This window comes from Pongo abelii, chromosome 4 (assembly GCF_028885655.2).
Source record: "Pongo abelii isolate AG06213 chromosome 4, NHGRI_mPonAbe1-v2.0_pri, whole genome shotgun sequence".
Classification (NCBI taxonomy): domain Eukaryota; kingdom Metazoa; phylum Chordata; class Mammalia; order Primates; family Hominidae; genus Pongo; species Pongo abelii.
The window spans coordinates 17,304,921-17,332,335 of NC_071989.2; the positions used below are offsets into that span (position 1 = coordinate 17,304,921).

Genomic DNA, 27,415 nt, shown 5'->3' on the forward strand with positions numbered 1-27,415 from the left:
TCAGGAGGCTGAGGCAGGAGAATCGCTTGAACCTGGGAGGCAGACCTTAAGCCGAGATCACGCCACAGCAGGCCTGGGCAACAAGAGCGAAACTCAGTTTCAAAAAAAAAAAAAAACAATGTGATAAATCAGAATTTGCTCCAAGAATGTAAATTGTACAGGTCCAGTGTATAAAATAATTTAAGCCAGGTGCAGTGGCTCTGGCCTCTAATCCCAGCACTTTGGGAGGTCGAGGCAGGTGGATCACCTGATGTCAAGAGTTCAGGGCCAGCGTGGCCAACATGGTGAAACCCCAATTCTACTAAAAATACAAAAATTAGCCAAGAGAGGTGGTGGGTGCCTGTAATCCCAGCTACTTGGGAGGCTGAGGCAGGAGAATTGCTTGAACCCAGGAGGCGGAGGTTGCAGTGAGCAGAGATAGCAGCACTGCACTCCAGCCTGGGCAACACAGCAAGATGCTGTCTCAGAAAAAAAAAAAAAAAAAAAAAGATTTAAACAGCTCTGGGAAACTTAGTATAAAAATTGCCCCATGATATCTTTTATCAAGAGGAGGAGGAAAAACACATCTGTTTCCTAAAGTACAAATCTCACAGCAATTTCAACAGCAACGTTTTCTAAATTCTTGAACACTGAATTGTACAGGTCGGTTCCTTATTTATTGGTCGTTCAGAGTTAAGACAAATAAAACTAGACAATTAATTATATACCAAAGAGCAGAAAATTTGTGCTTTCACCTAAAAACTCTCCTCTCTGCCTCCCAACCATGCTCAGATAATTTCAACGTGATCATGGAAAGAGAGGAGTTTTGCAGATGTAGAAACAGTGGTCTAAGGCAAATGTGTTTTTAATTAGAGTTTGCAGGGGCTAGAGGTTAGACACTGTAGTGTGCCTGAACAGAGAAAAAACTACCCTGGAGCCCAGAATGTGACAGGTCTGAAGACTGACTGCAGAAAAACGTGTAAATTCCCACCACCACCCAGCAGAGAGGTGAGCAGCTTTCAAGAGGCAGATTAGCTTTTCAAAAGACGGGGGACCGATCCATCCGGTGACAATTGGATAGAGCAGCCAGGCCATCTGTTCTCACCAACCTCCCAGGTCCAATTCCCCTCCCTAGTCCCCAAACCCACCCTATCCCTCTTCAATCTATGCCAACTAGCAACCAGCATGATCCTCCCAAAAGTACACACCTCCCTAAGTCTTGTTTTTTTGTTTTTGTTTTTGTTTTTGTTTTTTGAGACAGAGTCTTGCTCTGTCGCCCAGGCTGGAGTACAATAGTGCCACCTCGGCTCATTGCAACCTTCTCCTCGTGGGTTCAAACAATTCTCCTGCCTCAGCCTCCCGAGTAGCTGGGATTACAGGCACCCACCGTCACACCTGGCTAATTTTTATATTTTTAGTAGAGACGAGGTTTCACCATGTTGGCCAGGCTGGTCTCAAACTCCTGACCTGAGGTGATCCACCCACTTCGGCCTCCCAAAGTGTTGGCATGAGCCACCACGCCTACGCCTGGTCCCTTGCTTAAAATCTTTTTTATTCTAACAAAATCCCTCTGGAGCAGGCTGTAGATTGCGCATGATCTGGCTCCTGCCTGCCCCTCCAGCCTTGTCTCAGCCCCCCTCTCCCGAGACTCTTCTCAGCTCTCACCCAGGCTGAGCTCATTCTCACCCCAGCCTGTTGCTTTGCCAGCAACACCAATGCATCCTCCAGCTTTGGCATTCACATACATTACCTCCTCTCGGAGGCCCTCGCTGGCCTGCTGGGCACCCCTCCTCCGTCAGTCAGCTTGCAGCATGTACCTTTGTCCCCAGGTGCCAGCCCTCCCTGCCAGACCACCCATGCTGGTTCTACTCTCCATCCCAGCACACAATGTGGTGCCCAGCAAGGAAGGCAGGAAGGGGGATTTCCAACAACCCAAGAACCTGGTGAACTTCGGTATAAACTCCACCCATCTGGAAACTTTGCCAGAAGAGTGTATTTGTCTCTTACCCGCCCTGCCCTATTAACAATGACCTTGATCTTTCGCATCCAACTCACGTCCCCAAGCTTACCTCTACGGCATTTAAATAGGTGAGAAGACTCCTTTTACAGATTCTACAGTTCCCATTTATAGAAACCAATAATAAAAGCGATACCCACACCCTAAAAATACATCAAAATCCTGAACTATCTACGGATACCCGCCATCTTTTAGACTTCCCTACAATGAGTACCAGGCACCTGATTCACTCACAGCCTTGTCCTCTGTGCTACCTCAGTGCAGAGCAGCCTGTCGTTTTCTAGATGCAGAGAGGACAATAGGAATTCCCATTCCCACCCCTAACTGCTTGGTCCCCTGGCACGTGCTAGAGCCAGACCATCATGAAGCCATATTTTCCACACAGAAATTAGTTCATTTAAAATGACTGATTTTTGAGAAGCTGTTTGCTTTTTCAGCCCAGGCTAAGGTACACAAAAGTATTTTCCAGAAGTCTAACATAGCGTTCTGCTTCTTTCATGCACCCCAAGTTATGTTCTTACCATTTATTTTATTTGTTTTGAGACGGATTTTCCAGGGTGGAATGCAGAGGTGCAATACGGGCTCACTGCAACCTCCACCTCTCGGATTCAAGCGATTCTCCTGCCTCAGCCTCCCAAATAGTTGGGATTACAGGTGCCCACCACCAGGCCCGGCTAATTTTTTTTTTTTAAGTACAATTTCCATTTTATTTTTCTCCAGAGAATAGTCTGTCTTCAGTCTTTAAGAACTCAGCTCCTTACATGGGCTTTGGTGGGGGACGTGGGGCAGCACCCGCAGGTCTAAATCGGGGTGGGGGTGTTCGGTCCTTTCGGGCTTCACGAGATCGATTCCTGACTGCTTTGCTGTGAATTGCACAACTCACACAGTAATGTAGCTTCACATACAGCTTGGGAAGCACATAGGCATCGAAGACGCTCGCTTCAGAAATGTCCCTGACTGCTGCGGCCTCCACTATGTTTCGAATGACGAATTTTTTAATGGCCTTGTCCTTGGGCACGCATCGGGCACAGTTAGTGCAGCGAATAGGCTGCACGTGGCTGCGGCCCTTTTTGGCATGACCGTTGCTCCTTCTTTTCTTTGTCATCTTGGAAGCACGGACCAGAGACAGGCCCGGCTAATTTTTTGTATTTTTAGTGGAGATGGGGTTTCAGTCAAGCTTGTCTCAAACTCCTGACCTCAGGTGATCCACCCGCCTCGGCGTCCCAAAGCGCTGGGATTACAGGCATGAGCCACCGCGCCCAGGGCCATCTTTTAAGTAAATTCATTTCACCTGGAGAACAACCACCACCAAAAATTTCAAATGCATTTATTCATGCTACAAATATTTATTTAGCCCTCGTGGCTGACAAGGCACAGTGCCACGGCCCAGAAGGACGTGGAATTCAACGGCAAGGACGTGGGATTCCGAATCCAGACCAGGCTCCGATCTCCCAGTGCCTTGTAACCTCGGAGAATAATCCTAACAGCTGACACACTGACCATGTGCAGGCCTCTGTCCTAAACGCTTCACACGCACTAACTTGCTTAATTCTTACAACACCCTGTAAGTGAGTAACTAATAACGCTCCCTACCAGGCGCGATGGCTTACGCCTGTAATCTCAGCACTTTGGGAGGCCGAGGCGGGCGGATCATGAGGTCAGGAGTTGAAGACCAGCCTGACCAACATGGAGAAACCCTGTCTCTACTAAAAATACATAAATTAGCTGGGCGTGGTAGCGCATGCCTGTAATCCTAGCTACTCGGGAGGCTGAGGCAGGAGAATCGCTTGAACCCGGGAGGCGGAGGTTGCAGCGAGCTGAGATCGTGCCATTGCACTCCAGCCTGGCAACAGAGCAAGACTCCGTCTCAAAAATAATAATAATAATAATAATGCTCCTATCTTACAGACATGGGAAATGAGGCATGGAGCAGATAAAGAACCTGCCCACTGTCCCAGAGCTAACAGGTGGTAAACAGGTTCAGTTTTTCTCCTGTTTTTGAAATAGCTTTACTGATTGGCTTTCATAAGCCAGTTTCCTATTAATATTTTACAAATGCAGATAATAAGCATCAGTCCACAAAGCAGCTAAGTGGTTAAATAAGGGAACAAATATTAGAAAATAGTCCAGCCTAGCACCTGGCAGAGAGAACTGCTCAACAGCCTGAAAAAGGAATAGAAGCCAGTCTGTTCTCAAACAGTTTAATCAGAGAAAAAACTTGTAAATAACAGAAAATGGCCATAATAAAGTACAGAGAGGAATGACATAAGAAGTGCACATAAAATACAAAGGGAGATTACGGGCTTAGATGGGAGTGAGGACCTGCATTCCATGAGCTGAAGTATTTGAAAATGACAGTCTGGGTTGTGGGGTATTGTGAAATACAGATTTGGTCAGCGTCGTTGTCCTCTGACATCCAACTCTAAGATCCTTGCAATCTTCAAAGTGTAAGTGTCTTGTATGTCATGAGTTGACTGGTGGCTGGCAGCTCCTAGGTGGTTTCAGGATGGGGGCTGCTCACAGGAAAGACCAAGGCAGGGAAAGGAGAGGGGCTGAAGGTTGACCAGTAACCAGTGAAAGAATCAGTCATGGCTGCATCATAAAGCTTCTATAAAAACCCAAAAGGACAGAGCTTCCGGACAGCTGGAAACATGGGGGTTTCTGGAGGGTGGCACACCTGGGGAGAGCACAAAAGCTCCCAGACCCTTCCCATACGCCTCGCCCTATACACCTCTTCATCTGGTGGTCTGGGTAACCTTTGTGATGTCCTTTACCACTAGCCAGTAAACATAAGCCGGTGTTCCCTTGAGTTCTGTGAGCTGCTCTAGCAAATTAACTGAAACCCAAGGGAATCCTGATGTACAGGCTGCTGATCAGAGGCTCAGGTGGAGCAACCTGCGGCTTGTGACTGTCATCAAAAATGGGGAGCAGACTTACAGGACTGAGCCCTCAACCTGTGGGGTCTGACGCCAGGTAGACAGTGTCAGAACTGAACTGAATGAGGGGACACCCAGCTGGTGTCTGCTGCAGAACTGATTGCTCGCCTGGTGTCTAGGGAACCCCTCACCCCACAACATCTGGTGTCAGAAGTGTGTTGTGAGGCCAGGCGCGGTGGCTCACGCCTGTAATCCCAGCACTTTGGGAGGCCAAGGCGGGCAGATCAAGAGGTCAGGAGATCGAGACCATCCTGGCTAACACGGTGAAACCCCATCTCTACTAAAAATTCAAAAAATTAGCCGGGCATGGTAGCGGGCACCTGTAGTCCCAGCTACTCGGGAGGCTGAGGCAAGAGAATGGCGTGAACCCAGGAGGCAGAGCTTGCAGTGAGCCGAGATGGCACCACTGCACTCCAGCCTGGGCAACAGAGCAAGACTCCATCTCAAAAAAAAAGAAGTGTGTTGTGAAAGTTCAGTAGAAGAAACTCAGTTTACTTATTCCCCTACATCCTCAGAGCTCAGATTGCTGAGTTTAATACTGGGACTAAATACCCAAAGCACAAACTACATCAGAACAACCCAGTGCCTCTACTCAGTGAGTCTTGCATATGTAACACACCAAACATCAGGCAGCAATCTCGCTTGACGTGGAGGGCACGCTGCATCCCTTGTTCTAGAGATGCTACGGCGATCTGTAAGCTACCCAACACACAGGTGGCTTCCCACGCTTCTGAAGGAAAGCACCTCCAAGAATGGACTCGGTGTTCCACAAAGACTCAACCTCCCATCCTTGTCTGGACTCATTCTGCAAAGCTCACTGTTATTAATATCTTCTGAAGATAACAATCTCCCTCACTGACCTTGAAGCCCTTACTGTGTCTGAGCGTGCCCTTGAACCCAGAGTCCACTGCTCTCAACAGAAGAGAGCACAGGGGGACAGCTGGAGGGAAGGAGCAACAAAGGAATATTCTCCCAACCCTAAGGCAAGTAGGTCTCCCTGCAATCAGAGCCGCCTCCCTGACACTCACCCTCCCCTCCTGCAGGAACAGCCACCAGCCGGCCGGCCAGCCAGGGCAATGAGTCCATCTCAGACCTCCACTGATCGATGAGTGCTGCAAAACTACAAAGTTCCATTCCAGAGTCTGCCAAAGAAAAAGATGGGTACCTTGGATGCAACTCACTTCCAAATACACGTTGTGGCTCTCAAGGACCCAGTGACACCAAGCGATCTTCTTTTGTTTGCTTTAACAAATAAATTCCCTGCCACCAGTAAAACTAAGAAATTTAACTCCTGATTGCAAAGATCAGGAGTCGGTGGGTAGCGTCTTCACACTTGAACAATGTGTGTGTCAAGGGTGAGAACTTAAGAAGTTAGAGCAGCTTGTTAACAAGGTGACATCTGAGTAGGGACAACCACTCAGTAATTGCTAAGTCCAATTTCCTGTTCCCTATCTTCCATGGCAAGTTGAAAAAAAGAAAAAGAGAAAGAAAAGCACTCATAGATTAGAATGGATACATCATCAACTGCAACACCTGTCAAATGCAACAGAGATTTCTTACACTTGGCATTTTCACAAAAAAGTGACAACAGTGTCACACATACCCCATATCCCTTAACAGGCCCTGAAGGCAACTCCTGCCTGGCAGGACGGCTGCTATCCCAGTCCCCATGCCACTAGCAGACTTTAGGGTGCACCTGGTAGGTGCCAGGGGCAGGGTCCAGAATGGACCCCCCCCCCCATTCCTCAACACCACACCCTGGAATGAGGAGCCAATGGGTCGCTCCTACGATGCAAGGAATTTGAGTCCTTCAGCTCGAGGGTCTAAAGCACTTTTCTCAGCAGCAACACCACTGACACTTGGGGCTGCATAATCATATCCTGAGCATGGTAGGAAGTTTAGCATCACTCCTGGCTTCTACTCCCTAGATAACTCTGCCCCTAGGTGTCACAAGCAAAAATCTCTCTAAATATTGCCAAATGTCCCCTGGAGGCAAAATCACACTGTTGAGAAACCACTGCTCTAGAGAGAAGAGGGCTACTGCTTCTTCAGGCCCAGGAACATCCCACCTGGAAACAACTTTAAATCATTAACTACCAAGGGCTGATGTCAGAAGCCAGCATGGCCAAAACCACTTTAGCATCATCATCTCTCCAAACTTCCTCCTCCTCTATGCCTATCTCAAAGGTCACTGCAATCACTAGGTTGGCCAAAAAGGACAGTCTCAACACTTTCATCCCCCACATCCAAGAAGTGCCAGAAGTTACCCTTCTGCAGTAATGTCTCCTGACCCATCCCCTTGCCTCTCAAGCCCCTTGGCTAATGTGGAGAAGAAAGAAAAGTATCTGGCTGGGCATGGTGGCTCATGCCTGTAATCTGAGCACTTTGGGAGGCCGAGGTGGGTGGATCACCTGAGGTCAGGAGATCGAGACCATCCTGGCTAACACGATGAAACCCCGTCTCTACTAAAAATACAAAAAATTAGCCAGGGATAGTGGCACATGCCTATCCCAGCTACTCGGGAGGCTGAGGCAGGAGAATCGCTTGAACCCAGAAGGCGGAGGTTGCAGTGAGCCAAGAACATGCCACTGCACTCCAGCCTGGGTGACAGAATGAGACTCCAACTCAAAAAAAAAAAAAAAAAGAAAGAAAGAAAAGCATCTATATTCAGGAACCTACAAGAACATCGCCATTTGTGGTAGCCACTTGAAACATTTTATATCCTGTTTCTGTTCTTTACTTGCCTCTTTGTTAACTTTTATTTATTAAATGTTGGAGCCAGGATTCAAAACAGAAGTAATTCCAGGGCACATGTTCTTGTAATTATACTACACTGCCTCTCAAATGGGAGGCAGAGAATGAGCCAACAAAGGAAACCAGAAATAATGGTTTCAGCACAGCAGACTCAGAAGACCCAAGGAGAAGGCATCCAACGCTATGGAAAAGACTAAAAGTCCCCACTGATCACCAAGTCTGCTGATCAACAGGTCACGGGAGATTGCATTTTCCTTTAGAGTGATTTATTGAAAAAAGAAAAAAAAGGTTACACAAAAGGACAATTTCATCCATCCTGAAATGAGCCCAGGCACTAACAATGTCCAAAAGGATTATGCAGACAATATTAAAAAATATTTTTCATTACAGGATTTACATAAGGAGACATACGCTTTCTCTTTAAGAAAAAACCCACAGAATACACAACTCACTGTGGGAAAAGGGCAAGCAAAGTATATTTATGGTTTGGTTTTTAAATGTAACTATCATAGAAAACATAAGAAATCTATGCTTTGGCATTTCCAGAGAGCAGCTGCTGAGAAGGAAATGAGGGTGGGTAAAGGATACATTCACATGGTTTCCTTTTTCTGAGCTTTCAACTTTACTTGAAAATGTAATATAAAAATTTATCTTTACCTCTCTTTTATTAAAAAAGCAAAACATTTGATGATCACTTAAAACTAAGGCAAACATGGCCAGGCTCGGTGGCTCACACCTGTAATCCCAACACTTTGGGAGGCCAAGGCAGGTGGATCACTTGAGGTCAGGAGTTTGGGACCAGCCTGGCCAACATGGCAAAACCCTGTCTCTACTAAAAATACAAACATCAGCTGGGTGCGGTGGCATATGCCTATAATTACAGCTACTCAGGAGGCTGAGGCACAAGAATCCCTTGAACCCAGAGACAAAGGTTGCAGTGAGCCAAGACTGTGCCACTGCACTCCATTCAGCCTGGGTGACAGAGTGAGACTCTTGCTCAAAATATAATAGGCTAGGCACAGTGGCTCACGCCTGTAATCCCAGCACTTTGGGAGGCCGAGGTGGATGGATCACTTGAGGTCAGGAGTTCAAGAGCAGCCTGGCCAATATGGTGAAACCCGGTCTCTACTAAAAATACAAAAATTAGCTGGGTGTGGTGGCGCACGCCTGTAATCCCAGCTACTCGGGAGGCTGAGGCAGGAGAATCGCTTGAACCCGGAAGGTGAAGGTTACAGTGGGCTGAGATCATGCCACTGCACTCCAGCCAGCAAGACTCTGTCTCGAAAAAATAAAATAAAATAAATGTGTTAGGTAAACCAATTAAAAACAGAGGTACAAAGTGGGGCCTTTGGGAAATGTGCCATGACACTAATAAAAACAGATCCAATCCAATCTCTTTAAATATAGGCCTTCTTGCCAATAGAAATCAACATAAATATTGAAACATATATATTATATATAGATAGATACAGATATGATAAATAAGTATATAACCATATTTGTTACAATGTGTTTTACACACATTTACTTATATAAAACAGAGCCAACACTGGAATATCGGAATGTACTGATGCATGCTACAACATAGATGAATCTTGAAGACACTACGCCCAGTGAAAGCAGCCAAACACAAAAGGTCACCTATTGTGTGACTACATTTACATGAAATATCCAGAACAGATAATTCCATAGAGACAGAAACCAAATTGGAGGTTGTCAGGGGCTGGGAAGAAGGGAGAATAAGGAGTGACTGCTGAACAGTTGCTACGTCTTGGACCTTGTATTAGTCCATTTTCATACTGCTATGAAGAAATACCTGAGACTGGGTAATTTATAAAGAAAAAGAGGTTTAATGGACTCACAGTTCCACATGGGTGGAGAGGCCTCACAATCATGACAGAAGGTGAAGGAGATGCAAAGGCATGTCTTATACGGTGGCAGGCAAGAGGGCATGTCCAGAGGAACTGCCCTTTATAAAACCATCAGATTGGCCAGGCGCGGTGGCTCACGTCTATAATCCCAGCACTTTGGGAGGCCAAGGTGGGCAGATCACAAGGTCAGGAGTTCGAGACCAGCCTGACCAACATGGTGAAACCTTGCCTCTACTAAAAATACAAAAAATTAGCCAGCTGCGGTGGTGCGCGCCTGTAATCCCAGAACTCAGGAGGCTGAGGCAGCAGAATCGCTCGAACCCGGGAGACGGAGGTTGCAGTGAGCTGAGATCACACCACTGCACTCCAGCCCAGGCAACAGAGAGAAACTCCATCTCAAAAAAAAAAACAAAAACAAAAACAAAAAAACCATCAAATCTTGTGAGACTTATTCACTATCACTATCGCGAGAACAGCACAGAAAAACCCTGCCCCCATGATTCAATTACCTCCCACTGGGTCCCTCCAATGACACATGGGGATTACAGGAGCTACAATTCAAGATGAGATTTGGGTTGGGACACAGCCAAACCACATCAGACATGGTTTGTTTAGCCCTACCAAGTCGCATGCTGACATCTGATCCCCAGTGATGGAGGCGGGCCTGGTGGGAAGTGTTCATGACCATGGGGGCAGATCCCTCATGAATAGCTTGCAGGAACTCATTCCTGCAGGGATGAGTGAATTCTCACTCTTAGTTCCTATGAGAACTGGTTGTTGAAAAGAGCCTGGCACTCTCCCCTCTCTATTGCTTCCTCTCTCACCATGTGATCTGCATATGGAGACTCCTCTTTGGCTTTTGCTCTGAGTGGAAGCTTCCTGAGGCCTCACCAGAAGCAGATACTGGTACCATGCTTCTTATACGGCCACAAAACTATGAGCCAAATAGACTTCTTTTTCTTATAAATTACTCAGCCTCAGGTATTCCTTTATAGCAACAAAAATGGACTAAGACAATAGGTATGGGTTTTATTTAGGGGTATTGAAATTGTTTTGAAATTAGAGGTGACAGTTTCACAACAATGTAGATGCACTGGCTGCTACTGAATTGTACATTTAGAAAAGGTTAATTTTGTTACATGAATCTCACCTTAAAAAATAAAATTTTTAAAAATCAGAGCTGAAAATCTTGAAACAATCCAGTTCGTTTTTGTTTTTGTTTCTTTTTTCCCTGTTTACATCCAGGAAATTTGAGTTGAGTCCAGAAAGACTGACTTGCCCAAGTTTGCACAGCTGACAAATGACCAGGTCAGAGATCCACCCAGGTCTTCTGCCCTTTATTCCATAGTGTGACATCTATAAAATGGGAATCATAATTTGTTCTTCATAGAGTTGGAAGGACCATGTGAAAATGATGTGAAAATACCTATAACAATGTCCTACACTAAAGGGGCTCTCAAATATTTTATTATAATTAGTAAAAACTAGTAATAGAAACTAAACTACCTAATGCTTTTTCAGTGCTCACTAGGCGTCCGTCACTCCTCTAAGCATTTTTAATGCATTCACCATTTCATTCCCTAACGACCCTGTGGGATGGGTACAGTTAAGATTAAACCCATATTACAAAAGGGAGCCTGAGGCACAGCATGGGGGTGTGGCTTCCCCAAGGTCATATCCCCAGCAAGCATCAGAGCAGTGTTCAAACCCAGATACTGTGTTTCTAGAACCTTCCCATTTATGCTACACTGTGTCTGAGGTAGTCTATGGGGAACGGACTCAGTCATTAAACAAATGCCAGGTTTTATGAACAAGTATCTTAGTACGACATCCAGTCCTCCAAACCTCACATCTCTTCAAAAAAAAAAAAAAAAAAGACATTAAGTAAACGTTTACAATAGAAAAATAAAAGCTTTTCTCCCCTTCAAGAGACAAGATTATCCAATTTCTACCCCTGCGTGATCCATAAAGAATGGGCCAGGCCAAGAGGATCACTTGAGGCCAGGAGTGTGAGACCAGCCTGGGCAACATGGCAATACTCCATCTCTAAAACAAAATTTAACTTAATTTAAAAAGACTAACAGGGATCTATAAGGATCCATTCAGAAAATACATAAATCTAACCTAGATACCACCCTCTCAAAACCACTTCACAATAAATATTTTTTGGAAGCAAGCTAAAACTAACCTAAACCAACCCAAAGGAAAACATAAGCCATTCCATTCCCTTCCTTTGCTCCAAAGTTACACAGCAGCAGTTCTTCACCATCTAAAGCAAACTTGTCCAACCTGCAGCCAAGGATGACTTTGAATGCAGCCCAACACAAATTTGTAAATTTTCTTAAAACATTATGAGACTTCTGCTGGGCACTGTGGCTCACACCTCTAATCCCAGCACCTCGGGAGGCTGAGGCGGGGGGATCCCTTGAGCTCAGGAGTTCAAGACTAGGCTGGCCAACATGGTGAAACCTCGTCTCTACAAAAAAATACAAAAATTAGCAGGGCATTGTGGTGCACGCCTGTAGTCCCAGCTACTTGGGTAGCTGAGGCAGGAGGATCGCTTGAACCTGGGAAATCAAGGTTGCAGTATGCTAAGATCGCACCACTGCACTCCAGCCTAGGTAACTGAGTGAGATACTGTCTTAAACCAACAACAACAACAAAAATTGGCCAGCTGTGGTGGCTCATGCCTGTAATCCCAGCACTTTAGGAGGCCGAGGTGGGTGATCACCTGAGGTCACGAGTTCGAGACCAGCCCGGCCAACATGGTGAAACCCCATCTCTACTAAAAATACAAAAATTAGCCAGGCATGGTGGTGGGCACCTGTAATCTCAGCTACTTGGGAGGCTGAGGCAGAATTGCTTGAACCTGGGAGGCGGAGGTTGCAGTGAGCCAAGATCATGCCATTGCACTTCAGCCTGGGCAATAAGAGCGAAACTCCATCTCCAAAAAAAAAAACACTAGGTTGTTTGTTTGTTTGTTTTTAAGCTCATCAGTCATCTTATTGTTAGTGTATTTTACGTGTGGCCCAAGACAACTCTTCTTCCAATGTGGCCCAGGGAAGCCAAAAGATTGGACACCCCCGATCTAAAGACTTTAAGCCCAAGCCAAGTTTTGTTTGGCCCACTAGGTAAAAACCAAAACATTTTATGTTACTTGTCAACATTTTGCAAATTGGAACATTTCACAGAAATCTAGGTTTTTGATCTCTCTTTTAACAACTAGAAGGCCTGGCAACACTGAGCCCTAATTCTTCCAGGTCAGTGAGCTCTGGTGAGCCACAGGCCCTACCACTCCCTATGGCACACGACCTAACTCAGTGCACGCATCTTCCATACCTGAGGCCCCATATTTGTAGCTTTTTTACACCGTGCCTTACATAGTCTAGGTCTCAATACTGGTTTTGAAAAATGCATTATTTGGTACATAATGCCTCCATTCAGGGTAAGCTTTGGAAGAGAAGTTTCAGTTATTTAATGGGCTTGTCAAGCAGTGATCTTAATTAAACCTGGCTCTAATCAAAAGGAAAATGAGTATGTTTTTAGGCCAGTGTTGGATATAATATATTGAATCATACCTTAATTCTGACCAAATGGCAGACTAAAACCCTTTTAAACAGTCTGTATTTTAGCCACCCAAGTGAGTTGAGTATTCTGTTTATAGCTGCCAAGGGTACAACTTCCAGACTTCCTTCACCTACCGCCCTGCCCCCACCACACACACACACACACCATGGTACCTCCAAGACTGAATTTCAGCCTCCAGCAAGTCAGACTTTTTCTCTTAGTTTGGGATGATTCCTAAGCTACGGGCATGCTTTCTGGCCACCTGCCAATTGAACACCAGAACGCAAGGATATTCTGTTTATTCCAAAAAAAAAAGAAAAAAAAAAGCCAATTCTATCTTCCCTTTGGTTTTAGTAAAGTTCACCAAAAAAGGAGCTTACATTTCTCTCAGTGCCTCCCTTCTTTTGTGACTGACATCGAACACAAAAATAAACCATTTCTTTCTCCCCAGTTATAAAACAAACTCTTTTCTCATTTCCAAGATTAGGTTATAGAGGAAAAAAAAATCATACTTGGCATTTAAAGGTGCTAAAAATTCAAAGACAAAGATACAAGCCACTATCAAAATTCTCTTAACACTCCTGTCAGTTCATTTAAAAAATCAAATCTTGAGTAATAGTCAAGTCTTCTTTAGCAATAAAGCACAGAGATGCATACTTAGCAATGCTAGAAGGAATCCAAGCCTTTAGGATATGAATTGCATATGAACATTTCAAACTACAATTTTCTGCTTCTCCTTGTAAATATGTGTATGTGTATGGCTGTCTGAAGCTCAAGACTGAATGATTAATTTCGACTTTCACCCTGGTATCACAGAATTTCCTTCTTCTCAAGTTTGTGAATGAAGTCATCTTTTGCAAAACTGCATCTGCAGGGTGGCTACTTGGGCTAAAGCAGGATGAAAACAAGACATTACTGGGACCCCAGGACAGCAGCAAGTCATAGGCTGTGGAGGTGGCCAGTGCCCAGAGTGCCAGGGAAGGCTGGCAGTGGAAGATAGGCTACTGACCTGCCTGCTTACAGAGGCAGAGCCAACCCCGGGCAGTGGCCAAAGCAAGCGTAGGTGTGCAATGTGGGGTTTGGGTGTGGCTAGGAGCCCGTGACATCTTGAGTCAGAACAAGAGAGACAAGTGAGAACCAGGATACACAAGTATGAGCTGAAGTTCAGAAATAAGGCCAGCAAAACTCTGAGCTCCAAGAACAACAGGCCAGGCAAAGACTAGACCACCGTGTGGCAAGAGAGAGAGGAGGTTAGGATACAGTTGCTCAAGACAAAAAGACAAGAAGGAGAGGGAGCCAAGAGGCACCAGAAGGAGGAATGACCTGGATCACGTGGGATACTACACTCAGCCCCTTTTATGGGATTTCAGTTAAGACAAGAAACAACACAACACAGCTAACCTGGGCTCCTCCCTGGAAACAAACACCTGAAGATACTAACTTTGGTGGTGGGGCAGGAAAAGCAAAGGAAAATGAGCAAGTCTGTCCAATCCTGACCGGATGATAAAGATCTTAATGTTCCAGCATGGTACTGCAAGCTGGGCCACGGGTTCAAGGTGGCATTTCTTCCTAGAGTACCTACGGGAAGCTGGGTAGAGGCCAGGGTGTTTCACAGGAAGTGTGGGCAGCTTGGCTGAGCGCCCACTGCCAGAGCCAGGTCTGCCGATCCCAACAGCTGGCCATGCCGCCTTCCTTTGCTGCCACTCCACGTGATTCCTGCCTGTGACAAACTTCCCAAGGACCTTCAGGAGCTTCTGCTGGAATACACTAAGAAGCCCGCAAGCCCATTCTTATAAAAACCTAACATCCATTATCAGTATCAGATAGCAGTCAGCAGAACAGATCAATATGCCCCATGACCATCACCTCACTGGGATCAGTGATATCTGACAGAACCTACATGGCCCACCTATGCCACCGTTAATTCTGCAGACCTGTTCTTTCTGCTGAGTCTACTACTTTTGTTTTGCCTATTTATAAATACTAAGTTTCTAGCCCCAGATATGTCTTTCCTACATTTAAGGGAGTCCTAGACAAAACATGCCTTCCACTGGGTACCCAAGACATGAAAATAACCTTGAGATTTAATAACTGCCTAGTATGGGATTGTATCGCACTAGAAAAAGTCCAAATATTTTATAAGGGCACTGCCAGTCCTTGGAACTGGCAAGCCACCTGGCCGTGAGAGCAGTGATAAGCTCTGGAGACACCAACTTGTAAGAGAAGAAATGAACACACAGGCTCTGGGGGAGCCAAGAAACTTAGGATCCCATCTGGCTGTGGGACTTTGCAAGGGTGGAACTTTCACAGCTGATTAGAAATTAATATTGTAATACACATACACAAGATTAAAAGCATAACCTTAAATAAACGGAAATTTCCCAGAAATGCCAAAGTCACCAGCAGCAGAGGAAAAAGGCTCTGGATTCATGAAAAAGCTCTTCAAAGCTGGGCAAGGGACTTACATCTGGGGGTGAAGATTCTGTCTACAAAATGAAGAGGTGAGAGTAGAAGATCGCTAATGGCCAACTGCAAAATAATATTGATCACAGAAATAAAATCCAACAACCAGGCCCCCTTACACTGAACTAAGGTATATAGTGCAAGGCAAAAAGAGTACTTTCAGAAGTCAGAGTCCCACCAGGGAACACAAGTGGGTTCCAAGTCATAGGTAGTTCATCTCTACATGAGATTAACAACAGTTCCTAAGACGTAGAGGATTCAATGAGATTCAGGATATCTGTATATAAAGGGCTCAGCACAGCAAATGGCACCAAATAAGTTCCTCACAGATGTCCTCTATGATTATCATTATTATTTTTAAAGGTTTATAGATAAATCTGAGGGACCCTCCAAGGTGCATCAGTCAATTGTACTTCCTTGGTGTCCTCCACACCCCCCTCCACAGCATCACGGTCTCAGTAATGGCAGGGGGTGAGAACCCTCCTAGCTACCAGTACAATCACAGCAATGGCAGGCCAATCAGAGGTCAAGTGGCAGAGGCAAAGGCATGCTGAATTCCATCAACAGTGGTCTTCAACAAGCAGTCATCTCTGATGCAAATAAATCACTCACCATTGGTTGGGCGCAGTAGCTCAAGCCTACAATCCCAGCACTTTGGGAGGCCGAGGCGGGCGGATCACCTAAGGTCAGGAGTTCGAGACCAGCCTGGCCAACATGGCAAAACCCAGTCTCCACTAAAAAATATTAAAAATTAGCCGGGCGTGGTAGCACGCACCTGTAGTCCCAGCTACTTAGGAGGCTGAGGCACGAGAATTGCTTGAACCCAGGAGGCAGAGGTTGCAGTGAGCTGAAATTGCGCCACTGCACTCAGCCTGGGCGACGGAGTGAGACTCTATCACAAAAAGAAAAAAAAAAATCACTTACCATACATTTCTTATCATGAATCTGAATTAATAGAGCTGGTGAGTAAATATTCAAAGCATGTCGCTTACCAGTTGAATCGCTTGGTCCCGCGTGTTAAGCCTCAGCCTTGGTAAAGATGTCATCGCTGAAGCCTCATTACCGACCCATCAAGCCCAGATTTCCACCATGAACCATCTCCAGAGACCTTCATTCCACCACGTCAGGGTCAGCTAATGCTCAGCAAATTATCCACTTAGTAAATTCATTTCACCGTCAACAGATAGTGGTGCAGACTCGTGTTCTAACAAATTGAATATCCCATTTGGAGATCTGAGGAGTCTTTTTAAGTTATTCCCAATCAATAAGAAAAGCACACATGACACTAAAGCTCCTCTAGAAAGATGGCTCATTTCTCTTCCAATGTCAAAAAGCCATGAAGTCACACAAAAAAATCAGATTACATTAAATTACTTGCTTTTTTTCTCCTCTTGCTAGGAAGGGAAAACAGGAGAGGAGAAGCGTGGAAAGAACTCACTCCTAAATCATAGATTAAATCCAGGAACTTTAAGATGATCCAATTTCATTTCCCTCCTGCCTGAAGATTTGATGAGAGCAGTAAAGGTGTGAACCTATAAGCAGCCTTCCATTTATTTTCAGCAAATAAAAAAGTTTTGCCTGCTGATTCAACTGCCCTCACCAAGCTTTTAGAGTGATTCATCACTGTGGCTGGCAAGAAGACAATAGGCTTGATGAAACTTAAGAAGAAAAACCACACACTTACTCATCAAAATTGGGAGAAACGGAAAAGAAAAAAGGTATGCATTCACTGGTAAAGGTTCACGTACCCCATTCAAAGAGGCTGCCTCTTGCATTATCAGGGTTGGTAACCCGAATGTTGGTAATTAACTAAAATAATTAGATGACACGAAGAGGTCCAAAGAATATAGTGTAGATTGCTAATGTCAGCCCCTTCTATCTTTCTTTCATCTCAGAAATATATATATCAGGTCCGTGTTGTCTGTTCCTTCACTTCTTAGGATCAGTGGATACTCAAAGTTGAGAAGGCCTAGAAATAAAAATGGCTTAATATCCCAACTATTAACCAATGCTGCAGAAATCAATGTTGGAATAAATAAAACAAACATATAACTATAGATCTAGATATATAATATAAACAAGTCATACTAAGTATAATGAAGGTATTAAAATTAATAAAAATCAGACTAATGCATCATTCACACACACCCCAAAGAGTACACTATGGAAATTACTTTAGGAATAACGATTTTACTTAGAAAATGCAGAATATTAAAATAAAATACAAGAGGGAAGATTTTTATAAGTCAATCTTTTGTATCAGGTTTTCTTACCCTTAACACTATCGACCTATTAGACTGGATCAATCTTCATTGTGGGGGCTGCTCTGTGCAATCGAGGATGTTTAGCAGCATCCTTGGCTTCTACCCACTAGACACCAATAATCACCTCCCATCAGTGTTAACAACCAAAAATGTCTACTGATACTTCTAAATATTCCCAGTGAGGCAAAAGTGCCTCCAGTTGAGAACTACCATTCTATACAAAACAGTAACTCTAGCAGGGCATGGTGGGTCATGCTTGTATTCCCAGCACTTTGGGAGGCTGAGAGGGGAGGAGAGGATCACTGGAACCCTTAAGTTCAAGACCAGCCAGGGCAACATAGGGAAACCTGTCTCTACAAAAAAAAAAAAAGAAAAGAAAAGACAAAATTAGATGGGCATGGTGGCACACATCTGTAGTCCCAGCTACTCAGAAGGCTAAGGGGGGAGAATCTCTTGAGCCCAGGAAGTCAAGGCTATAGTGAGCTGTGATTTCATCACTGCACTCCAGCCTAGGCAACAGAGCAAGACCCTGGGTCCAAAAAAAAAGTAACTCTAACCTATGTATCCTTCCCTTGATAACTTCCAGGCTACATACTTTACAACAAAGAATATTTCTGCTGATCTAACCATGCTAGCATTTTCTTTTTAAACTACAGAATATATATTCCATAGGAATAAAAAATATATTAGCAGCTGCCAAGTAGCACCACCTTAACTGAATCACAGCCTTCAAAAGCTTGTTTAAATGTAAACCATCCATTACCTTTTAAAGTCTCACACTACTAGGAGGGTCAATTTCCAAAATAGTTTCTTAACATTTTTATCATTAAACTTGAAAGAAACAGTTTCAAGTTTAATGGGTAAGGAAGATGTGAAGAGTCCAAAAGCCCAAAGCTGTGACTAGACAGCTGCGTGTCACTTCCATCTACAAGGCAGGCAGAAGCATCAGCTCAGCGGATTACAAGCAAGATTTACAGACTGCATACGGATTCCAAAGCAAATACACTTTCCCTCAATATTGCTTCATGGAAGCTGGAGTTTACCAGAAATAGACAAAACTCCAAAAAAATAACTGATGAAATTCATTGTGGCCTTGGCATTCCACAAGGATGCTCCCTGGAAACACAGAATTTCACTGAAACTATTTTTCTTTTTTTTTTTTTTTTTTGAGACAGAGTTTTGCTCTTATTACCCAGACTGGAATGTAATGGCGCAATCTCAGCTCACTGCAACCTCCGCCTCCTGGGTTCAAGCGATTCTCCTGCCTCAGCCTCCCGAATAGCTGGGATCACCGGCATGCGCCACCACACCTGGCTAATTTTTGTATTTTTAGTAGAGACAGGGTTTCTCCATGTTGGTCAGGCTGGTCTCAAACTCCCGATCTCAGGTGATCCGCCTGCCTCAGCCTCCCAAAGTACTGGGATTATAGGCGTGAGCCACTGCGCCTGGCCCACTGAAACTATTTTTCGAGCCCTCACTCTGAACAGGGATCACTTACTTATGCCAATCACTCAGGATCAGTGTGCAGTTGCTGTCATCACAAAAATAAGCAGAAGGTCTATGTTTCTGCTTTTGCTTGGCTATAGGAAAATTTCTATTCCTTGTTCCAGTCACTGGCAGAACTCAGCTAATTCCTTTTGGATTTGTATTACCTGACTGTTCTGCTCTGTATGGAGAAGCAAATATGCATTCCTGAAGATTTCCACACAGTCTCTATTCTTCCGACTTCAAAAACCTACCAGAATGGCCAGGTGTGATAGCTCACGCCTGTAATCCCAGCACTTTGAGAGGCCAAGGCAGGCGGGATCACTTGAGGTCAGGGGTTTAAGACCAGACTGACCAACACGGTGAAACCCTGTCTCTACCAAAAACACAAAAATTAGCTGGGCGTGGTGGCGGGCGCCTGTAATTCTAGCTATTCAGGAGGCTGAGGCATGAGAATCTCTTGAACCCAGGAGACAGAGGTTGCAGTGAGCAGAGATCGTGCCACTGCACTCCAGCCTGGGCAAAAGAACAAGACTCCATCTCAAAAACAAAAACAAAAAAAATCTACCAGAACAACTGCCTTCCCCTCCAAATGAGTTCATGGAGCTAGAGCTCTCTGGCTTCATATCCTGGCTCTATCACTTCCCAGCTGTATGAACTTGAGCAGACTACCTCCCTTCTCTAAGCCTCTGTGTTCTCATACACAAAATAAAGATATAAACAATACAATCACTTAGGACTACCAAGCAGATTAAGTGAATACATACATGTAAAAAGCTCAGCACAGTCCTAGCCCATGGTAAGTGTCCAATAAACTTTCACAAGTTAAGTAACAGAATAAACAAACATGCAGGCCGGGCACGGTGGCTCACGCCTGTAATCCCAGCAGGCGTGTAATCCCAGCAGCCGAGGCAGGTGGATCACCTGAGGTCAGGAGTTTGAGACCAGCCTGGCCAACATAGAGAAACCCTATCTCTACTAAAAACACAAAAATTAGGCCGGGTGTGGTGGCTCACACCTGTAATCCCAGCACTTTTGAGTGGCTAAGGCGGGTGGATCACGAGGTCAAGAGATCAAGACCATCCCGGCCAACATGGTGAAACCCTGTCTCTACTAAAAATACAAAAATTATCTGGACATGGTGACACACGCCTGTAGTCCCAGCTACTCAGGAGGCTGAGGCAGGAGAATCACTTGAACCTGGGAGGCAGAGACTGCAGTAAGCTGAGATTGCGCCACTGTACTCCAGCCTGGCGACAGAGTGAGACTCAGTCTCAAAAAAAAAAAAAAAAAAAAAATTAGCTGGGCTTGGTGGCACATACCTGTAAACCCAGCTACTCGGGAGTCTGAGGCAGGAGAATCACTTGAACCCGGGAGGCAGAGACTGCAGTGAACCCACATTGCGCCACTGCACTCCAGCCTGAGCAACAGAGCGTGACTCCATCTCAAAAAAGCAAATAAGATAAAATAAATAAAAGTGTTCCTGAACAATGCAATATTACTTAATAATAAAAAAGGAACAAAACTGGCACGTGTACCAACATGGATGGGCGGCAAAGGCACTGAGTGAAGAAAGTCCATCTCAAAAGAATATGTACTGATCGATTCCATTTATACAATACTCTCAAATAACAAAACTATAGAGAAGGAGAAAAAAGAAGTAGGTGCTGAGGGTTAGAAGGAGGGAGGCTGGGGTGCCACCAAAGGTGAGCCCAAGGGACTGTCATGGAACAGTTCTATATTGTGACTGCTGGTGGTTGTACAAGTCTACACATGTGATAACACTGTTCAGAATCACACACACATAAAAAATGCATGCATGCAAAACTGGTGAAGCATGAATGAGGCCTGTAGACTGCAGGAATGTCAATTTCCTGATTTTGACACTGTATTTTGTTATGTAAGATGTCACCACCAGGGATCTGGCAGGTACACAGAAAGGGCCTCTCTGTACTATTTGGGTGACTTCTGAGTCTAGACTTCTTTTTAAAATGGATACCAGAATAGGCCGGGTGCAGTGGCTCGCGCCTGTAATTCCAGCACTTTGGGAGGCTGACATGGGCGAATCACTTGAGGTCAGGAGTTCCAGACCAGCCTGACCAACATGGTGAAACCCCGTCTCTACTGAAATACAAAAATTAGCTGGGCGTGATGGCAGGTGCCTGTAATCCCAGCTACTCGGCAGGCTGAGGCAGGAGAATCGCTTGAACCCGAGAGGTGGAAGTTGCAGTGAGCCAAGATCGCACCACCGCGCTCCAGCCTAGGTGACAGAGCGATACTCCATCTCAAAAAATAACATAAGATAAAATAAAATAAAATAAACGTATACCAGAATAAAACTATACAAGATATACGTGGGAGAAGGCAGCAGATATAATTTACCTTGACATAACTTGACATGCCCTCAAAGCTTTACGAGAGAATACGACCTTCTTTTTCCTAGTGGAGAACAACTGTCAGTTTAATTACTCAGTATAATAAATATTTCTCTAACACTCTAGGGAAAGGACCTAAAAAAGCACTTAGAGGGTGAGGGGTCTGAGAACGGGGACCAATGAAAGCCTTAGGGCAGTGGTTCCAGCTGGCCAGGAATATTCTAACTAGGCCGAACAACTGAACATATGACTCAGACAGTAAATAATGATTGTAAATGCCCAAACCTTATGGGGAGAGTTTGGATCCCAAAGAATAAAATTTCAACACTGATAAATGTGTGGTCTCCCACACATTTACTACTGTGAAAGGCCATTAGGAAACAGTAGATCTGCTGGAATTCAGGGTCTGAAAAAAGAAAAGAAAAAAAAAGGAAACAGTGAGGATGAGGAAGATCGAAAAAATACTATCAAGTTTAATCTGTGGCCCTAAGAGTATAGACATGATACAGTTGTTCTCCACTGGGAGCAATTTTGCCTCCTAGTGATGTCTGAAGACAGTTGGTTCTCACAACCAGGAGGTAAGGGTATGATCCTGGCATCTAGCGATCCAAGGCCAGGGAGGCTGCTTAGAATCCTACCATATGCAGGACAGCCACCACCGCCCTCACCCACCACTGCAACAAAGACTGATCCAGCCAAAAACGTCAAGGGGGCCGGGCACGGTGGCTCCCACCTGTAATTCCAGCATTTTGGGAGGCTGAGGCAGGTGGATCACCTGAGGTCAGGAGTTCGAGACCACCCTGGCCAACATGGTAAACCCCATCTCTACTAAAAATACAAAAATTAGCCAGGCGTGGTGGTGCATGCCTGTAATCCCAGCTACTCCGGAGGCTGAGGCAGGCGAATCACTGGAACCTGGGAAGCAGAGGCTGTAGTGAGCCAAGATCCTACCACTGCACTCCAGCCTGGGTGACAGAGCAAGACTCCGTCTCAAAAAAAAAAAAGAAAAAGAAAAAGAAAAAAGAAAAGAATTCAAGGGTGCCAGGGTTCAGAAGATCTGAAAAAAGGGCACATGTGCCCACATCTGAGAATCCGAGGGGGAAAACCCCCAGAGGGCTGCACACCTTGGCCCTTAGCTCCAAGCCCCCTGCAATGATCAGATAATCAGATGTTAAGAGAATCCAGCTTGTGACAGCAAAGTTTCAGAGAGATAAAACAACAACAGTAACAAATTTGGGGAGATATAAGTAAGATCCAAATAGATAAGCAGCTCTCTAGAAAATGAAGTGCAAGGGAAGGCTGAAACAGCTCAATATGTTGCTGGTCTAGAAGAAGTGTGTGACCCGTTCAGCAGCCTCTAGGATCAGGAGAGGAGAGTGTGAGCTGCAGCAGGCATCAGAGGAGGCAAGGCTGGTCAGCAGGTCCACGGTCACTGTCTTCAGGATCCTGGGCCAAGGCAAAGTGTTCATGTATCTGCTCTAGGGTTGTAGTTTTGTTTCTGAGAATGGTTAGCTCAGCCATCTGGACAGGTGGGTTTTACAAACCTGTGCTTAGCCATGTGTGATGGCTTACACCTGTAATCCCAGCACTCTGGGATACTGAGGAGGGAGGACAGCTTGGGCCCAGGAGTTCAAGACCAGCCTGGGCAACATAGTGAAACCTCATCTCTACAAAAAATTTGAAAATTAGCTGGGCAAGGTGGCACATGCCTGTGGTCCTAGCTACTCAGGAGGCTGAGGCAAGAGGATCCCTTGAGCCTGGGAGGTGGAGGCTGCAGTGAGCTGTGGTAGAGCCACTGCACTCCAGCTTCAGAGACAGAGAAAGACTCTATCTCAAAAAAGAAAGAAAAGGAAAAAGAGAAGAGGGGAGGGGAGGGGAGGGTGAACTTGTGCTTTTTTCTGCAATAGTAAGTTGCCCAGTTTCAACGAGAGTTCTAGTTTCTTCAGCCTTCAACTGCTAAATCCCCCTGGGTCACATCATGAGAAGAACAAAACATGGGTAGAAATAAACAGAAGTAAACCTGCATTAAATGACAATTTAAATGACAATGGTATATACATTGTCAGAGATGTAGTATATTTTCACCTGGCATTAAATTCTTTTTTTTTTTTTGAGGCGGAATCTCACTCCGTCGCCCAGGATGGAGTGTAGTAGCGCGATCTCAGCTCACTGCAAGCTCTGCCTCCCGGGTTCACGCCATTCTCCTGCCTCAGCCTCCCAAGTAGCTGGGACTACGGGTGCCCGCCACCACGCCCGGCTAATTTTTTTGTATTTTTAGTAGAGATGGGGTTTCACCATGTTAGCCAGGATGGTCTGGATCTCCTGACCTCGTGATCCACCCGTCTCAGCCCTCCCAAAGTGCTGGGATTACAGGCATGAGCCACCGCACCCGGCCACCTGGCACTAAACTCTTATTTCAAAGTCCAGAAAGATTTCCTAGGTTAATAAATAATAAGCCTTAAACACACCCATACCCCCCCCCGCACACACACACTCCCTGACATCCTGGCCACCTAACATGCAAACCACCATGACATTATAACTGTTGCTGCCTAGGGTTAACTCACAAGGATACTACAACGCAAAGAAATAAAAATCAGAAGAACTGGCCAAGTGCAATGGCTTGCACTTATAATCCCAGCACTTTAGGAGGCCAAAGGGGAAGAATCCCTTGAGCTCAGGAGTTTGAGACCAGCCTGGGCAAAACAGGGAGACCTCGTCTCTACAAAAAATGTAAAAATTAGCCAGGCGAGGTGGCACAGGCCTGTGGTCCCAGCTACTCAGGAGGCTGAGGTGGGAGGATCGCCTGAGCCAAAGAGATCAAGGCTGCAGTGAGCCATGATTGCACCACTGCACTCCAGCCTAAAAGACGGAGTGAGACGCCGTCTCAAAAAACTAAAATAAAGTAAAAAATCCATGCAAATAATTCTCCAAATGAATGTCCACTGGCTCCCCAGGCAATGTACAGCCTAGTCCCTTGAGTGTGCTTCGGCCTTAAATGAACATCAACAACCACACTGGGGGTGGGATGGAGCACGTGAATCAAGAGCCTTGTTTGCAATTAACAGAAAAGATGGCCTCCTGCTTCACAGAAGACCTAAAAATGGAAACGAAAATCTAGTATCATTAGCTAACTTCCTCCGCTAATCAATGTATTTCCTTAAGCTTCTAGTAAGGAGTTACAAAATCCCCGGGGTCATAAATGCACCATGACAGGGTATCTCAGCTGTGCAGCTGCCAGCTGCATTGACACCTCTCATGAAACTTCCACTGCCAAATAATCCAAGTAAGAATCTGCAAACTTCGTGATCCAACATTTCCACTCCCGGGAAATTTTACTCCTCAGGAAATAATCAAATAAGCATGCAATGACTTAGGTACAAAAGCGTTCATGTGCTATTTTCTAGAAACAACCTAAAATCGTCACAAAATGATGATATATCCACAGGAAGAATGGGTAGACTACTCTTGGACCCTGACACCCCTGCACATCAAAATGGCAAAAAAATAAGTAAATATGCAGAAACTCCTCAAATAAAGTACAAATCATGGTCATAGGTGGAAAGTGATATCAATTTTGAATTTCTATTGGCAGGAGTTATTTGGTATCAACTATCACTTTATCACTTTTTTTTTTTTTTTTTTTTGAGACAGAGTCTCGCTCTGTCACCCAGGCTGGAGTGCAGTGGCGTGATCTTAGCTCACTGCAAGCTCTACCTCCCGGGTTCATGCCATTCTCCTGCCTCAGCCTCCCATGTAGCTGGCACTACAGGTGCCCGCCACCACACCCAACTAATTTTTTGTATTTTTTAGTAGAGACGGGTTTTCACCGTGTTAGTCAGGATGGTCTCAATCTCCTGACCTCGTGATCCGCCCACCTCGGCCTCCCAAAGTGCTGGGATTACAGGCATGAGCCACCACGCCCGGCCTATCACTTACTATTAATAATATTAGCAAAAGTTTCCCAAAACCCAAACAGAAATAATGTGGCCATTACACTTAACAAATGTTTTGAATAATTTTAGAGAAAACTTTTCCTCAATCAGAAAGGACCTGGATGTGAAACATGCAACAAAAGTAATAATTGAAGAAAATATTTAAAAATCAGAATGAAATAAAACATCTGCATGACTGAGAAGGAAAAGAATCACATAGACCTAATCCCCAAACATTTCATACAGACCATTTTCTGGCCAATATGCATTATGGTACATGCATTACAGTATACTCCTGGGTTGCCCAGGCAACAAAGTAAGAGTAGGTGGTGCAATCTCAGCTCACTGCAACCTCTGCCTCCTGGGTTCAAGTGATTCTCCTGCCTCAGCCTTCCCAAGTAGCTGGGATTACAGGCGCATGCTACCACATCTGGCTAATTTTTGTGTTTTTAGTGGAGATGAGGTTTCACCTTGTTGGCCAGGCTGGTCTCAAACTCCTGACCTGAGGTGATCCACCCACCTCGGCATCCCAAAGTGCTGAGGTAACAGGCATGAGCCACCATGCCCGGCCTCAGTTTTCTTTATAACATACACAGCATTGAAAAGTTATAAAGAACCTCAGAAATACCTGATTTAAGAAATGGTGATAAGTCACAATATCAATAATAATTACTTACACAGAATGCTTCGTTATCTCTTACCCAGAAGGCTTGGTGCCAAAAGTGTTTCAGAATTTGGAATATTTGCAATACATCAGTTCAGCATCCCTAATCCAAAAATCCAAACTCCAAAATGCTCCAAACAGCATTTTCTTTGAGTGACATTTCGGCACTCAATAGAGTGGCTATGGTTAACATTAATTGATTGTACATTTCAAAATACCTAGAAGAGGATAATTTGAATATCCCTAGCATAAAGATAACAATTTAAGGTAATGGATATCCCAATGACCCTGATGTGATTATATGAAAGCATCAAATGATCACATGTACCTGGAAAACATGTAAATCTAATATGTATCAATTAACAATAAATATTTTTTTCAAAGTTTCCAATTTGGGAGCATTTCAAATTTTGGATTTTCAGATTACGGATATTCAATCTGGATAATGAAATTAAAATACTTTGTAGTACTTCTTAAAATCAATAATCTATCATATGCAATCTCATTCTTTTTTTAATCTAAATATTGCTGTATGAAGTTCGTTGACAATGTCAGTAACTACTGTCCTGCCTCAGCAAAACAGGCCATCTCTAGACTTAGATTAAGAAAAGAACAATCTGGCCAGATGGGGTGGCTCACGCCTGTAATCCCAGAACTTCGGGAGGCCAAGGCTAGTGGATCAATTGAAGTCACAAGCTTCAGATCAGCCTGGCCAACATGATGAAACCACGTCTCTACTGAAAATACAAAAATTAGCCAGGCATGGTGGCACACACTTGTAATCCCAGCTACATGGGAGGCTGAGGCAGGAGGATTGCTTGAACTCGGGAGGTGGAGGTTGCAGTGAGCCAAAATTGCGTCACTACACTCCAGCCTGGGCGAAAGAGGAAGACTCTGTCCCAGCAAAATAAAAGAACAATCTAAGAACCACAAAGAAAGGTTCTCCACCATGGTATTATTGTCCATAAAACAAAGTATTGTGAAAATCTTGACTATAACCACATAACCAGTGAGTTTGCTAAAATATGGACAAGAAAAATAGATTTATGAAAAATATACTATGGAGTATAGTTCTTTATTACTCATGAAACATCAACAGAACACC

General features: G+C 44.7%; 2 protein-coding genes across 6 annotated transcripts in view; both read right to left on the minus strand.

Annotated features, from left to right (window-relative positions):
• Positions 1-27,415, minus strand: part of MYO10 (myosin X) — a 268,155-nt gene that overhangs the window by 231,703 nt on the left and 9,037 nt on the right. For 3 of the 5 annotated variants that reach the window (XM_054555429.1, XM_054555428.1, XM_024246954.2), the window contains exon 1: positions 16,580-16,648. The exons of 1 other annotated variant lie outside the window; for it this stretch is intronic. In XM_054555429.1, the coding sequence (XP_054411404.1) occupies positions 16,580-16,633 (54 nt within the window). In that variant the 5' untranslated portion in view covers positions 16,634-16,648. Of the gene's footprint in view, positions 1-16,579; positions 16,649-21,996; positions 22,016-27,415 lie in introns of those variants that run through there. One more of the 5 variants, XM_063724070.1, reaches the window with a different exon arrangement.
• Positions 2,744-3,119, minus strand: LOC100441439 (small ribosomal subunit protein eS26-like). Its single transcript, XM_009235803.4, has one exon. It carries the CDS (start codon positions 3,099-3,101, stop codon positions 2,754-2,756), a length of 348 nt encoding a protein of 115 aa, XP_009234078.1. The 5' UTR covers positions 3,102-3,119; the 3' UTR covers positions 2,744-2,753.

What these genes read in the sequence shown, in the direction of transcription:
- LOC100441439 (XM_009235803.4), bottom strand. Translation starts at nt 3,101, where the DNA reads ATGACAAAGAAAAGAAGGAGCAACGGTCATGCCAAAAAGGGCCGCAGC.